Here is a 14,729-nt window from a genome sequence, read left to right on the forward strand (position 1 = left end):
ATCATAAACCAGATTTTAAATAATAAAATTAGCTTGAATTTCATTCCTAATTTTGCAAATGAGATACCACAGTGCTTTAGACATGACAAATGTCAGAGGAATGTTCACCATAAGGCAACTCCAAGGCTAACAAAAGAAGTCAATAATAAAAACCACCCCAAATCTACAGAGAATGCTTCCCACTCCACCACACCCTCTATAATGAATAATTAAATAATCTACTCCTTTTGGGAGGGAGAAAGGGGAGAGTTCAGTCATTCCAAGGCCTCCTTTTAAGTTACCAAAAGGTCTGTGAACCCAAAGATACTGATCGCTTCTCTTCTATAACACTCCCTTTTTCTTAGCAGGGCGGTTGTTGTTTTCAGTACCAGCAGAAGAGGAAAAAATAAGCCTGAAATACAATTATACTCTCTCAAAAATTCCTTCCTAAGATATGACTCCATCTTTTCTCACAGGCTTCAAAATCAAACTGACTGAAAGACTTTAAAATTTAAAAAGCAATTAACTTTATGAGAATCAGAGAATCTGAGAGTTTCTTTATCCAGTAAAGCTTACCACCTTTTTATGATTTTTCTTAGGGAAATAACTAACCAGCCAATTTCTAGAATGTCATACTTGTAAGTTCAAAATATTAAATTTGATCATTTTTTAGGATCAATCATTATGCAATTCTACTGGAAGAAATCTCTTTACATTTTTAGATGCAAAGTAATGTACACCCAAGAATGCTCCAAAAGCCTGACAGTCATACAGTAAGTACATGGGCACCTACCTTTAACTAAACAGTCTGTTTATTCTTAATAAAAAGTCCTACTTGACTTGCATGATTTAAACTAAAAATAATTCAAGATGCCGTTTGGTAAAACATGCCTTTTTATATCCCTTTAGGTGAACAAACTCACCTTTACCATCATGCATATCAGTTAAGAAGAAAAGCTACATTTCTGACTTTTATGAAGTGGTTAATAGATATTTCACATGGCACATCATTTTATACATGCTAAGAAAATCAGATTAAGAATAAATGGATTAATATGTGATAGGCACAGAAACAATTATAGATGTATGTGCATACATGGATTAGTAAATACATAAATATACATGCACATGTTGCCCAACTGTCTATGGAGAGGGCCTAGAAGCAAGGACAACCCAGTAACAATGAGCACAGCCCACTCTAGATCCTGATTTCTAAACACCATCCTATATAATAAAAGGCAATATGACCCTAACAGCATTACGACCAGTCGCTATGATGTGCACTGACCACCAGGGGCAGCTCCTGCGTTGAGCGTCTGCCCCCTGGTGGTCAGTGCACTCCCACAGGGGGAGCTCCACTTAGTCACAAGCCAGGCTGACAGCTATGAGCGAAGAGGCAGTGGCAGGAGCCTCTCCCGCTTCCTCAGCAGCACTAAGGATGTCCAAATGACAGCTTAGGCCTGCTCCCTTGGGAAGGTGGACATCTCTTAAGGGATCTTGGACTTCAAAAGGGCACAGGCCGGGCTGAGGAATCCCGCCCCTTCCAGTGCATGAATTTTCATGCACTGGGCCTCTAGTCTCCAATAAAAGGAACCAGGGCTCCTTGGGAAATAGTTGACTCTAAGCATGGGGCAGGAAAAATAAAAAATGAAACTGGAGTATCTTTGTAGTACCCAAAAGTAAGTGCATGTTCAAATCTGCATTTTAACTCTTGTTTTTCATAACAGGTGGATTTCTGTTAAGTAAAGGGAGAAAATTCCATTACAATTAAATGATCTATGCTTGATAAATAACTACTGTTGCCTCCCTACTTTACCCCAAATACACAACCCTGCCTTCTCTAATCCCCAAAAGTGCAGAGTAAAAAGGGGACACAATAAAGGCGAAAGTAGTTAGGGGTTAGTCACAAAGTCAAATCATACCGTGCAAAATTCAAGCTTTTTACCAGGTCATCCAGCGCACGGTTATTTTTCAGGTCCGGCTCTGTGACTGTCTAAAAAGGAAAAACAACAGATGGAAAAAAGTCATAAGCAATAACTTACTTGTCATGGTCTTGTTTTTTAAAATGTGTGACCCATCCTCTCAAGACTCCCCATCCCATTAAGTCTTCCAGGAAAGTCTCAAAATAAAGTTTATCTATCTCACACGAATATGCTATTTAAAAACACTGAGTCAGTATCAGCCAACTGGAAGTCTGATAAAAGTTCTCTAATGCATATGGTAAAGTCATATATACTCTGTACTAAGGTAAAACTTAATATGAGTGAGGATGCCAACACTCACCTTTATCAAACATTTCTCCCAAAGAACAGAAGAGATGCTCTCTTAAAAACAAGATTGGTTTTTGGGAATGCAAGATGAAAATGGTAAATCCAGTAGTTATTTAGCATAAATGACATACAGTTCATCTCTGTGATAATACCATCTTGACAAAGATAGGATGCCTGATGTTTTAAGAGCTTAGACTCGAGAAACAAACTATCATTTCTTACACAGGGTCTTTACATAATAACTCAAGAGAAGTTCAATGGTATCCTCACACCATGAACCTAACAGAACGAGAACCCAAACCCTTTAACTAGGCTAAGTGTCTTTGCTGTTAGGCCTTACTATCTCTTTTTCTTCTTTCTTTACTCCCATTAATGTCTACTTTCCCTTTTAACCTATCTTTTCAACTAGTTTCACTACTTGAAAAGGTTCAGAAACCACTAACAAAACTAACAACAAATTTCCTGAAGGTCTGTTTTCGGAAAGAGGTAAGGATTAGGCTGGGTTCAGCCCAATGGCCATGAATCTTTGCCTTCTGCACAAATACTTACACAATCACTTGAAAAAAAATAATCCTACCATCATCAGCTTTCCTATCAATGTGAGAATAACAAGTGAAAAGCCATAAAAACATGGGTCTTAACATTTTATGAGTGCTACATTCTGGCCTTAAAATTAGTTTTTCCTCCTAAAATATATTTAGGTCATCAGAAGTTCCCAGAAAAACTTGAACAAAGCACAGTTCTCCATATATGTGTTTTAGAGGTTCTTTCTCTCAAAATGTCTTTTTTACAGCTCAATTCAATAATTACATATCTACCCTTGGGCTTCTGCGCACACATGAAGCAGAAATATTTGCACCACTGAATTAAGTTCTTTTAAAAACAAAAAAAGGAAAGAACAACTCACCACACAACAAGTTGGACACTGTGTTTTATAGGACAAAAATTTTCTTATACAGAGAGAACAGTCTGCAAAAACATAAATGCAACATAAATTAGTTAAGCTATATTAATAAAACAGGAATCTGACTTCTAACAAAATCTGACTTAAGATGTAGAGTATTTCCATCATCTAAGGAAGTGGTCATCAATTGGTGGTCTGCGGACCACTGGTGGTCCGTGAGGTCTGAAAGTTTGGTGACTACTGATAAGGTATCTATATATATAAAAGCCTAAGTGAACATTATGACCAAACAACCAGAACGACTGGTTGATCAGTCACTATGATGAGCAATGGCCACAAAGGGGCAGATGCTCAACGCAGGAGCTGCCCCCTGGTGGTCAGTGTGCTCCCACAGCCAACCTCCTGTGGCCAACCAAACTCCCATAGCCCTTCTCCCGGCCCCTCCCATTGCCCAGCCAGCCCCCAGAATACCCCAATTGGGAGGGAGCGGGTGGCCAGCCAAAGGGAGGGGCTGCAGGAGGTTGGCCAGCTGGCCCCTGATAGGCCTCAATCGCTGGCCAAACTGAGGGACCACCACCTGTGCACAAATTCATGCACCATACCTCTAGTATCATTATAATATCAAAATTCTAGCATCTCTATCCTACCCATGCATAATTGCAAATGTGATTAAGTAGCACTTTTAGGAGAGAGAAGCATCTACACTAATAAAAGAGAAACATGCAAATTGACCATATCTCCGCTATGCCCCCACCAGCCACGCCCACCAGCCAATCAGAGTGAGTATGTAAATTAACCCAAACAAGATGGCTGTGGCCACAGAGCAAGCAGGAGGCCTGGGTTTCCCTGGCAATGGAGGAAGCCAAGCTTCTTGGCCTGTCCTGGCCTCTACTCAAGGCTACAAAGTTCCAATTATAGAAGATAAATAAATCTCAGATACCAGTGTCTCCACTTGGGTCGCCGGGGGGCATGGCTGGCCTGCAAACCACCACAGGCCCCTCACCCAGGCCGCCCCATGCCCCAAGGGAACCCCTACCCTGATCAGAACACCCTTCAGGGCAAACCAGCTGGTCTCCACCAGTGCACCAGGCCTCTATCCTATCTAATAAAAGAGTAATATGCAGATTGACCATCACGCCAACACACAAGATAGCTGCCCCCATGTGGTCAAAGATGGCTGCCCCTATGTGGACACAAGATGGCCACAAGATGACCAGCAGGGAAGGGCAGTTGGGAGGGACCAGGCCTGCAAGGGAGGGCAGTTGGGGGCAATCAAGCCTGCAGGGGAGGGCAGTTAGAGATGATCAGACCAGCAGAGAAGGAAAGTTGGGGTGACCAGGCCTGCAGGGAAGGGCAGGTGGGGGGACCCAGGCCTGCGAAGGGCAGTTGGGGGGAACCAGGCCTGCAGGGGAGGGCAGTTGGGGGTGATCAGGCCTGCAGGGGAGGGCAGTTAGGGATGACCAGCCTGCAAGGGACAGCAATTAGGGGCAAACAGGCTGGCAGGGGAGCGGTTGGGAGTCAGCAGTCTTGGATTGGAGAGGGTGCAGGCTGGGCTAAAGAACACCCACCATCTCTCCTCTCCTCCCCTCATGCATGAATTTCATGCATGGGGCCTCTAGTGGGTTATTAAAAATATAAAACAAGCCAAGTTAAGTTCTTTGGGAAGCAAAGGTGAATAAAGGGGACTTCTGGTTTCTGGTCTGGCATGTAAGGAGCGCAGAAGTCATAACTCTATCTAACAACAAGAAAAAGACCATACAGACTGAAAAACCAACAACTCTTCTTGGATACACCAGAGAAGTGAGGTCACAGGGCAAACTGCCCCCAAATTGGAGACATCAGGCTGGAAATAGAATCATAACTTACCAGTGTAGAAACCCATACTCAGAAACTTGCATGGGAACCGGAGCTGGGGTAAAACCTGAACTGCAACTGACAAATGGTATGGACAGTCTGAGTTTAAAAATTCTAAGGCAACACAAATACTGGGGAGCGGGGTGAGAGTGAGGAGGGGCTCACACTTACGTGTTTTCATTCCAAGAGTTCTACCAGGTTCTCAAAGTTTCTATCAGACAAAAAATCCCCTAGTCCTTCTGCAGGAGGAGTGGAAAAGTAGTTTTTGAAATGGACCCGAGCACTGGGTTCTTCTTAACAAGGCCTGCCCTCAAGAAACTGTTCTACCGGGGGCTATTCTGTTAGGCTTTATCAGAGCCCAGCTGACCTGGGGGAAGAAAAATAACCAACTCCAGCTACTTCTAGCTGTCCCGTCCACCTGTGGAAGTTGGAATTGGGGGTGGGGGAGGGGAGAGAGACCTGAAAAGCATGTGAAGTGCAAAGTCCAAGGGCACACGCTGACCAAAGGCTGAGACCCAATCACAGGACTACAGAACACACCTCACCACATTACTGCAAGCCTATTTACTGACGTTTCTTTTACCTGGTACACCACATCCATAAATACTCCACATAATTAGGGGAAAATTATGAGGCATACCAAAAGGAAAAGGAAAAAAAAAGTTTGAAGGAACTGCAAGCATGAGAACCAGTCAAATATGGCAGGGATGTTGGAATTATCAGACCAGAGATGTAGAACAACTATAATTAATATGCCAAGGGCTCTAATGAACAACCCAGATCAGATGGTAATATAAGTACATTGCCTCCCAAAAGTCCCATCTCCAAATACCATCACTTTGGGAATTAGATCTTCATCATAGGAATTTGGAGAAAACACAATTCAGTCCACACATTTTACTACTTGTCCTCAAAAATCCGTGTCCTGCCGTGGAAAACATCTGCCATTTCACCAGCCCCAAAAGGGGCCGTGAGCGTTAACAAAAGAAAGCTGGACAACTTGCTGTGCTCAAAAAACACACAGGACAGCAACCAGAGGCCAGCCCAGCTCAGTGGCTTCTCCTTTGGGGGAAGAGGGTAGCATGCACCCAATAGTTCAGCTTTCCAATGGGCTCCTGAGGGACTGGCCTCTGTCTCCCTCACTTGCAATGCTGATAGGATGGGGCTCACTCCAGATGCCTGGGGGCCACTAGGATCGGAAGAGCACAGAGTAGCTCATTATAGCTCCACAGGTCCTGCAGCACCACAGATGGAGAGGAAGCAAGAGATTACAAACGAATGAAAAAAAACAACAAAGAACAGCACAATGTCTCATTGGGAATTTACACTCACAAATCCAGAGACTACGCATCCACAGAAAAGGTTTGAAGACACTCCAGTATCTCTAGCTGGGCTGACCAATGAAGGTCTTTCCTTAAGTGAAGGCAGTTTATAAAAACTGTGATATGTGGCAACTGAGAAAGTAGTAATTTTATTTAACTTTAATTAGTTGTAAATAAAATGTAAATAACCACATATGGCCACATTTAGCTATGGTACTAAACAGTATAGGTTGAAATAGTCCAAGTAAAAACAGATATTGTCAAACTGCATTACAGGGCAACACCCAAATATAAGTTGTCTATAAAAAGCTATTTCTTAAATATAAAGAAACACATAGGTTAGAAGTAAAGGATGGAAAAAGCTAAACCATGCAAATACTGATCTTAAAGAAGTGGGAGTGGCTACATGAGTATCAGAAAAAAAGGCAGACTTCAGAACAAGGAATATTACTAGGGATAAAGAAAAACATTTCATGATAACAAAATGGTAAATTGATCAAGTAGAAAAACAATCATAAATAGGTATACACATAATAAAAACACTTCAAAATACGTAAAGCAAAAGCTGATAGAAATTAAATGATAATAAATCAATCCACAATTATAATCAAGGATTTCAACTCTCCTCTCTCAATATTGATAAAAGAGAGGAAGAGAGACCATAGAGACACAGAAAACTTAAGAGCACTATCAACATATTTGACCTAATTGACATCTATAGAACAATCTACCCATCTACAGAACATTTAAGTATACATGAAACATGAACAAAGAAATTACCATACGCTGTGTCAAAAACTAGTCTCATTTTTTAAAAATATATTTTATTGATTTTTTTACAGAGAGGAAGAGAGAGGGATAGAGGGTTAGATAGAAACATCGATGAGAGAGAATCATCGATCAGCTGTCTCTTGCACACCCCCTACTGGGTATGTGCCCTTGACCGAAATCGAACCTGGAACCCTTCAGTCTGCAGGCCGACGCTCTGTCCACTGAGCCAAACCAGTTTCGGCAAGTCTCATTTCTTTAAACTGAGACTGAAGGCTCCTGGGCTCGATTCCGGTAAAGGGCACGTACCTCGGTTACAGCTCGATCCCTGGCACTCGCCAGGGCCCGTGTGGGAGGTAACAATCCATGTGTCTCTCTTGCATTGATGTTTCTCTCTTGTCTCTCTCTCCTCCCTTTCACTCTCTAAAAATCAATGGGGAAAAAAAAATATCTTGGGATGAGGATTAACAGTAACAACAAAAGTGAATTTAGCAAGATCACAAGATAAAAGGCCAATATAAAAAACTATATTTCTATGTGCAAGGCCTGTGCACTGGAAACTAAACAATGTTGTGGGGAGAGATGAAAGAAAAGCTAAAGAATGGAAGAATATGCCATATTCCTATACTGAAGACTCAACACTATTAAGATGACACTTCTCCCCATATGGAGTTCTAGATTCAGTGCAATCCAAATGCACAACCCAGTAGCCTTTTTTGGTAGAAATTTGCAATCTGATTCTAAAATTTATCTGAAAATGCATGTAAAATGTAAAGATCCTATAAGAACCCAAATAATTTTGACAAAGAAAAACAACGCAGGAATACTTTCAATGACTGACTTGAAAACTTTCTAAAAGTTACAGAAATTAAGACAAGGTGGCATTGGCCCAAGAACAGACATGTAGATCAATGGAACAGAAGAAGAGTCCAAAAACAGGCCCATGTGTGATTGCCTACAACCGTACTGAGATAGGGAGAACTTGATCAGGTGACAGAAATGTTATGTATCTTAAGTGAAGTGGTTTCATGATATATGCATTTGTCAAAACTCACAAACACCTGTACACTTTACTATGCACTTACAATGGATGTATTTTATGTTATGTAAATTATACCTAAATAAGGATGCCTTTAACACACATTAGAAACAGTCCCCAAAATTTACCTTGGTTATTAATGTGAATCTGGCCTAGAAAGAAAACTGACATTTACTAAAGGCCTATCATGTGCCAGATACTGGTCTCTGCACATTTAATTCTCACAATCCTCTTCTAAGGTAGAAAATGCTCTCAAGATTTTTACTTTTGAATAAATGTTGGGCATTTGCAAACTCACCATCCTAGTAAGTAGGGAGTCAAAAGTCAAACCCAAGTATGTCTCTAATGCCCATGCTACTTCCACCAGCATCCTCTAAGTCTTCTCTATAGAAACTTTCCCACCAAAACCATTTTTTTAAGTCAAACTTGTTTTTTTGTTTTGTTTTTAAATAAATTTTTTTATTTTAGAGAGTAAGGGAGAGGGAAAGATAAAAACATCAATGATGACAGAGGATCACTGATCGGTTGCCTCCTGCATGCCCCCTACTGGGGATCAAGTTTGCAACCCAGGCCTTTGACCGGAACCAAACCAGGGACCCTTCAGTCCGCAGGCCAAAACTGTATCCACTGAGCCAATCAGCTAGGGCTCAAACTTGCTTGTTTTTTAACTTTCCATGACAAATCAACTTGAAAAACAGAGGACAGAAAGATCATGAACTTGGATAATCCATAAACTGGATAGCCAGCTCCTGAACAATGACAGGCTCACCTGTGTGCTAAATACCTCAAGTATAAAAAGCAACTATTACTTAGTTGAATTATCTTTTATCCTGCTAAAAACAAAAATTAAAAAATTTAACATTCTAAAAGTGCTTGGTAAATAAAGAACTATGCATTGTGGCCAAAATCTTTATTGTCATAAATACTATAAAAGGCATAAAAATAACCAAGCAGGAAGTAATAGAAAATATAGGAGGTTTTGTAAAAACTTCAATATTCAAGAGGAAATGGTGAAAAAGACCTGAGAACTTCAAGATAGAACTAAAAGTGAGAAATAAATGTATACATATCTTTGATGTTAAATTAATACTATTTTATAGGGTCCCTATTCAGAGTATGCTGGATGTTCAAGGCCACCTGACCATGAGAATCTTAATCAGGGTATCCAAGGACTATACACAGGTGCGAGCAAGGCCACAGTAATCTGTATGTATACTGCGCAAGCGTGCCCTTCTATAACCCAAAAGACTGAGGTCACTATTTGGAAAGAAGTAACAGAAAGGATGTCACTGACCAGCTCAGATGCGGCTGCTTGGTGAGGCTGCTCCCATGTAAGGCAGGCTGCTGCTATGTGGGGCTGCATTGCTAACCAGCAAGCTGCTGCTGTGGGTACAGAGGCTACTGCCACTGTGTGGGAAAGATGTATTGTTACCTCGCCCGTGTGTGGCTACTGAATGGGACTTCGCTTTGAAGGAACTATTTTGTCTAATAGCTCCTTGTTAGCAATGGCTACATGGCACTGGCTTCTGCAATAAAGACTCTCTTATATACCCACAACTTCTCATGGCTTCTCCGTCTCTGAATACCCAGCATTCAAAAAGGTCCAGTCACTGGCAGAGGGGCTCGAACCTGACACTAACTTACATAAAAATCACATTTTTACTAATTCACAGAAACAGTATATACTTACAGTTATGTGAACACTGAGGAATCATCATTGCTATGTTGAAATATTCAAAGCAAATTCCACACCGTAGCAAATCATCTACTGTCTGAAATGCAAATAATACACATAATACATTTATGTATCAAAAAGACACCCACATTAGAATGTTCAGCACAGAACTCTTCCTACACCACTAAAAAAATAACTTAGTAATACTTATTTGTCAAATATACAAACTTCACATAACTGCAGGAGATCTTAATAGAGAAAAACATCCACCCATGTGACTCTTACACATTCAAAACACTTTAGACAGATCAAGCTGACAGTGTACAAATTTTTACACAATATTGTTACTCCTTCACAAAAGGACTGCTACTCTATTCCTTCCCCACTTCCCACACATTCCCAGTTTGTACTCCAATCCACCTCTTCTTCAGACCACATCCCCTGGCCTACAGTCACCGCTAAGGGAAAGGTAACAGTAGCCAGTTAGCATAAAGGTTAAAACCAAATCAGAGAATATTAAAGCCAAACATTAGAAATTATCTAGTTAAACCCCTTACTTTACACCCGAGGAAATTAGTATTTAGAGCGGGCACATATATGGGACATGAGTCCAGCCAGGACTAAACTTGCTGTCTCACTACTGGCTTCTGCATGGTTCCACAATGGAGCCAAACAAAGGAGCCCGAGGGAGACCAGGACCAGTGACATTTTAATGTTTATTTCCCTAGGTTGAAATAAGGGAGGTGAAGTGGACAATCTGAAAGTCCGACAGATATATGTCAACCTGGAATGCAGCCAAAAAGGATCTACTCTCACAATCCCAAATCTTTAAATCATTTAAAATAAAATGTTTTTCAGTAGAATACTGAGAAAATAGTTAAAAGACCCAAAAGAAGAAGCTCTCTTATGCACTGATACAGAGGGATTGTCAAGATAAGTGAAAAAAGACAGTACATATAACTACCTTTTGCTTAAAAGGCAGGGGAGAATAAGAATGTATTCTATTTTTATCTTGTATGCAGGTATAAAGAAATTCTGATAAGATAGAGAAGACAGAAAAAAGTAATAAATAATAATCACAGGAGTTAGAAAACTGGATAGAAGAGGGACATGTTGGGAGGCAGACTTTTACTTTTCATTCCATGTATTTTTTTAACCATGTGAGCATATCAAAATTAAAAAAAAAACAAATGAAAAGACTAATGTCACTAATAGTACATATGATGAAATATTATGTAGTCATTTAAAATATATATGCTTTTAAAGAAAAATGCCTAGTGGCTCCTTGTTTTATGTAAATTATACATGCTCATGTTTTAATGGAAACTGGAAAAAAATGCATCAGAGAACAAATCTATAACAATAATAAATAATAACAGAACCATGTAGTTTAATCTCCATAACAATCCAATGAGGTCTACAGCATCTGAATCCCAGCCTTGCAGACTCAGACTTCAGAGCTTAAAAGCGACTGGATCAAACACAAGAAGTTCACCCCAAAGTAATCCCAAATTTTAAATGCATTTCCACTTTGTGGGCATGAGCACACACAAGGTAAATGGACCAGAAATAAGAGAAGATGTTAAACAGTAGTTATCTCTAGACAACAGTCGCCAACCTTTCAGACCTCACAGACCATCAATGGTCTGCAGACCACCAGTTGGCGACCACTGCCCTAGATGATAGGATAATGGGTAACTCATTTAGTCCTTTCTCTTATCCTGGAGTTTAATTTTTTTTTCTATTGTATACACATACATTTATAAACTGTCAAAGCCAGAAATTTTTGTTATTGTCAACCTAGGGAAATAAACATTAAAATACCAAAACCTTTCATTTTATATAGTAAGCTACCATTGACTCAAAAAGCAAGAGGACTGCCCTGGCTGGTTTGGTTCAGTGGATAGAGCATCAGCCTGCAGACTGAAGGGTCTCAGGTTCGATTCCGGTCAAGGGTATATACCTTGGTTGCTGCACATCCCCAGTAGGGGGCATGCAGGAGGCAGCTGATCGATATTTCTAACTCTATGCCTCTCCCTTACACTCTGTAAAAAAAAAAAAAATCAATAATTTTTTTTATTTTTTTTTTAAAGAGGATTGCATTGAAAATTGATTAAGAGCAGAAGAGAACTGGAAGACAGAGCCCTGGCATCTAATCTATTGTAATTTCTTCCCTATAACCATCCACTTCCAGTGGAGGAGTGGTTCTAACAGGTCTGCTGAGCAAGATCTGTGGAAGGTGATACCACATCAAAGGAGTTGTTATATAACACTAGTGGCCTGGGGCATGAATTCTTGCACATTGAAAGGGTGGGAGTCTGATGGCCTGGGGAAGGGACCAAGAGCTTGGCCATTCCAGCCAGCTTACCAGCCGACTCCTGGCACAGGTCTTGCTGGGTGTGTAGCCGGTGACAGGTGGGGCAGGGGCCTTGGCCTAGTGCTGCCCACAGATTCCCCCCTTCCCCTCATTCACTCCAGGTCCCTGTTTGCCATCGGCAATCAAAGCCTGCGGGCGAGGGAAAGGGGCCAAGAGGTGGTCGTGGTCGGTGCACCTCATAGTAACTGGTAGAGCGGTTGTTCTGGTCATTCTGCCATTATGGTTGCTGGGCTTTTATTTTCTTTTCTTTTATTTTAAAATATTTTTTTTTATTGATTTCAGAGAGGAAGAAAGAGGGAGAGAGAGAAAAACATCAATGATGAGAGAGAATCATTGCTTCCTACAAGCCCCCAACTGGGGATTGAGCCCACAACCTGAGCATGTGCCCTTGACCAGAATCAAACCTGGGACCTTTCAGTTTGTAGGCAGACCCTCTATCCACTGAGCCAAACTGGCTAGGGATAGGCGCTAGAGATGGGCTTTTATTATATAGGGTGTGCTCAAATTTACAAACAAACGGTAGCTTTACAGGTTACAGAACTTTCACTTCCTTTATCCAATTACATCTTCACAACAACAAATAAAAAGGGGTTGAAACGTTAACATACATTAAATACTAATAAGATGCATCAACTGAATGTTTGACTTCCAGAGACCTTCAATCAACTGGCAAATAATTTTGAGCACCCACACATTAAATACAGTGACAAAGTCAGACAGGATCACTATCACGCACATCACCTCATTTAACCAACCCTACAAGCTGTTTATTTTAGCCTCGGGTTTATAGTTGAGGAAGTTCAGGTCAGTTTTAGTAACTAACTCAAGGTCACACAGTTCAATGAGAGGCCAAAATCAGTCTTAACCCAGGACCACCATTTCTGCACCATGTCCTGTTAACCATAGCAGTTCAAGTGTTTGTTTACTCTCCAAATTGATGTCTAATTGCTTTTCACCTTAAAGATTTTAGTTGTTCTGCTTGCATTACAGAAATTGATCACCTTGTAATATATATAAAACTATTTCTTAGCATTTATATTTGGGCTATGCTCTTGTGAACGGGCCTAACTGCCTTAACTCAAATCTGTGCTCTACTCCACTGTGCGTGAACACCAAAGCCACCATAACTGAAAACCACAGCTTTCCTAGCTCCTTTCCACAATGTCAGCTTTCACCATGGGGTAATCTCCACTCCCCAAGGACTGCAGATGACACTGTTGACCACAGGAAGAATAAGGTTCACATTTACTTTAACCTCCCACAAATCCCTTCACTTAATCCTCAGATCCGCCTTCTGAGTCAGTGGGGCAGATACCATAATCCTCAAGTAAACAAAACCTAGGAAGAGAAAGAGAAAGTGATCTTTCCCGCCGGGAGAAAAACCAAGCAACTGATTCTTAGCACAGCAAAACGTATTTGCTCTTGACCAAATCAAGCAGGAATCCTGGGCTCACCACCACCTAAATGCCTTGCCAAAAACCCAAATCATGGGCGACATGATTCCATTAGGTGAAAGGCTGACTAATGCTGAGCCTGAGTCCTCATCTCTTTGTTTAAAAGAGACACATGCACAACTGTTAGGAGTTAGGAAGGAGCCAGGGCAAACCAGCACTAGGCTTCTTAAGGGGAATTAGAACAAATTAAAGAAAACGTCAAGGAGTCTACCTGCTTGACTCGGTGACTAAGTAAATGCTTTTTTGATGCAAATTCTACCCAAAATCACGTCCAGTGTCACTTCGGAAATTCTAGACTGAGGTACGGGAAAGAGTTGCCATCATGCTTACCACGCAGTAAACCCTCCGAAAGGGTTAATAACCGCTGTCGTTTCCCCGGCTTAGGCTAACGGTCCTTCCCCCGCGGACCGTTACTGTCCTCTGCTGTGGCCTCTCTTCTAATACTGTCACTGCTGTGGCTGACCTGCAGAACGCCCGGCTCCTGAAGACCGCCAACCTCAGCTCAGAAACAGGAGCCGAGGCCTGTCCCCGGGACACTGAGGCCCGGAGCCGCGCGGGCGGCCGGTGGGCAAGTGGCAGAGCAAAGCCGGGCGCCCTGGCCCAAGCCGACCCCTCGCGCCGGGTCCTCTCCAGGCGGGCCTGGCCTCCCGCTGACACCCGCGCGCCCCCTACCTGGCCGCGGCACTCACCTTCATGACTTCCAGGCCCGGGGGCCACCGAGGCTCGCCCAGGGCATCCATGGCCTCCCCAAAGGATGCCAGGAGTTCCACTGCCCACTGATCTCCCGCGCTCCACCGCCACTCGAAATTCCCCGCGCTACCGTGTGCGCTACGACAGCAGCCCGCGACGCGCCGGCGGCGGCGTGTGCGCGGAGCCTGCCGGGAGTTGTAGTACGTGGGCGGAGCACAGCCACGATGCTATTACTGCGCATGCGCCTGATCCGCCTTTCCAGCCGGAAGTTGAATGGTTAATGGGCCCGCATCCGCTTTTATATTTTGAACCTTAATGAGTAAATGTCTGTTGAATGTTGGGGAAAAGACATCCAGGAGTCAAACCAAATCCACACTTTATGAATCTTTCAAGGTCT

General features: G+C 42.0%; 1 protein-coding gene across 9 annotated transcripts in view; it reads right to left on the bottom strand.

Annotated features, from left to right (window-relative positions):
- RAD18 (RAD18 E3 ubiquitin protein ligase) overlaps positions 1 to 14,485 on the bottom strand; it is an 80,146-nt gene extending 65,661 nt beyond the window's left edge. For 3 of the 9 annotated variants that reach the window (XR_006741095.1, XR_006741096.1, XM_045579119.1), the window contains exons 1-4: positions 14,332 to 14,483; positions 9,827 to 9,908; positions 3,157 to 3,218; positions 1,902 to 1,972 (exon numbers count right to left, since the gene is read on the bottom strand). Coding sequence is in view for 7 of the 9 variants with exons in the window: in XM_045579119.1 (XP_045435075.1) it covers positions 1,902 to 1,972; positions 3,157 to 3,218; positions 9,827 to 9,908; positions 14,332 to 14,382 (266 nt within the window). In the remaining 2 variants the exon portion in view is untranslated. Of the gene's footprint in view, positions 1 to 1,901; positions 1,973 to 3,156; positions 3,219 to 9,826; positions 9,909 to 14,331 lie in introns of those variants that run through there. The other 6 variants (XM_045579117.1, XM_036430981.2, XM_036430980.2 and 3 more) reach the window with 3 other exon arrangements.
- Positions 14,486 to 14,729: the final 244 nt, after the last annotated feature.

This window comes from Pipistrellus kuhlii, unplaced genomic scaffold (genome assembly GCF_014108245.1).
Source record: "Pipistrellus kuhlii isolate mPipKuh1 unplaced genomic scaffold, mPipKuh1.p scaffold_m20_p_11, whole genome shotgun sequence".
Taxonomy (NCBI): Eukaryota; Metazoa; Chordata; class Mammalia; order Chiroptera; family Vespertilionidae; genus Pipistrellus; species Pipistrellus kuhlii.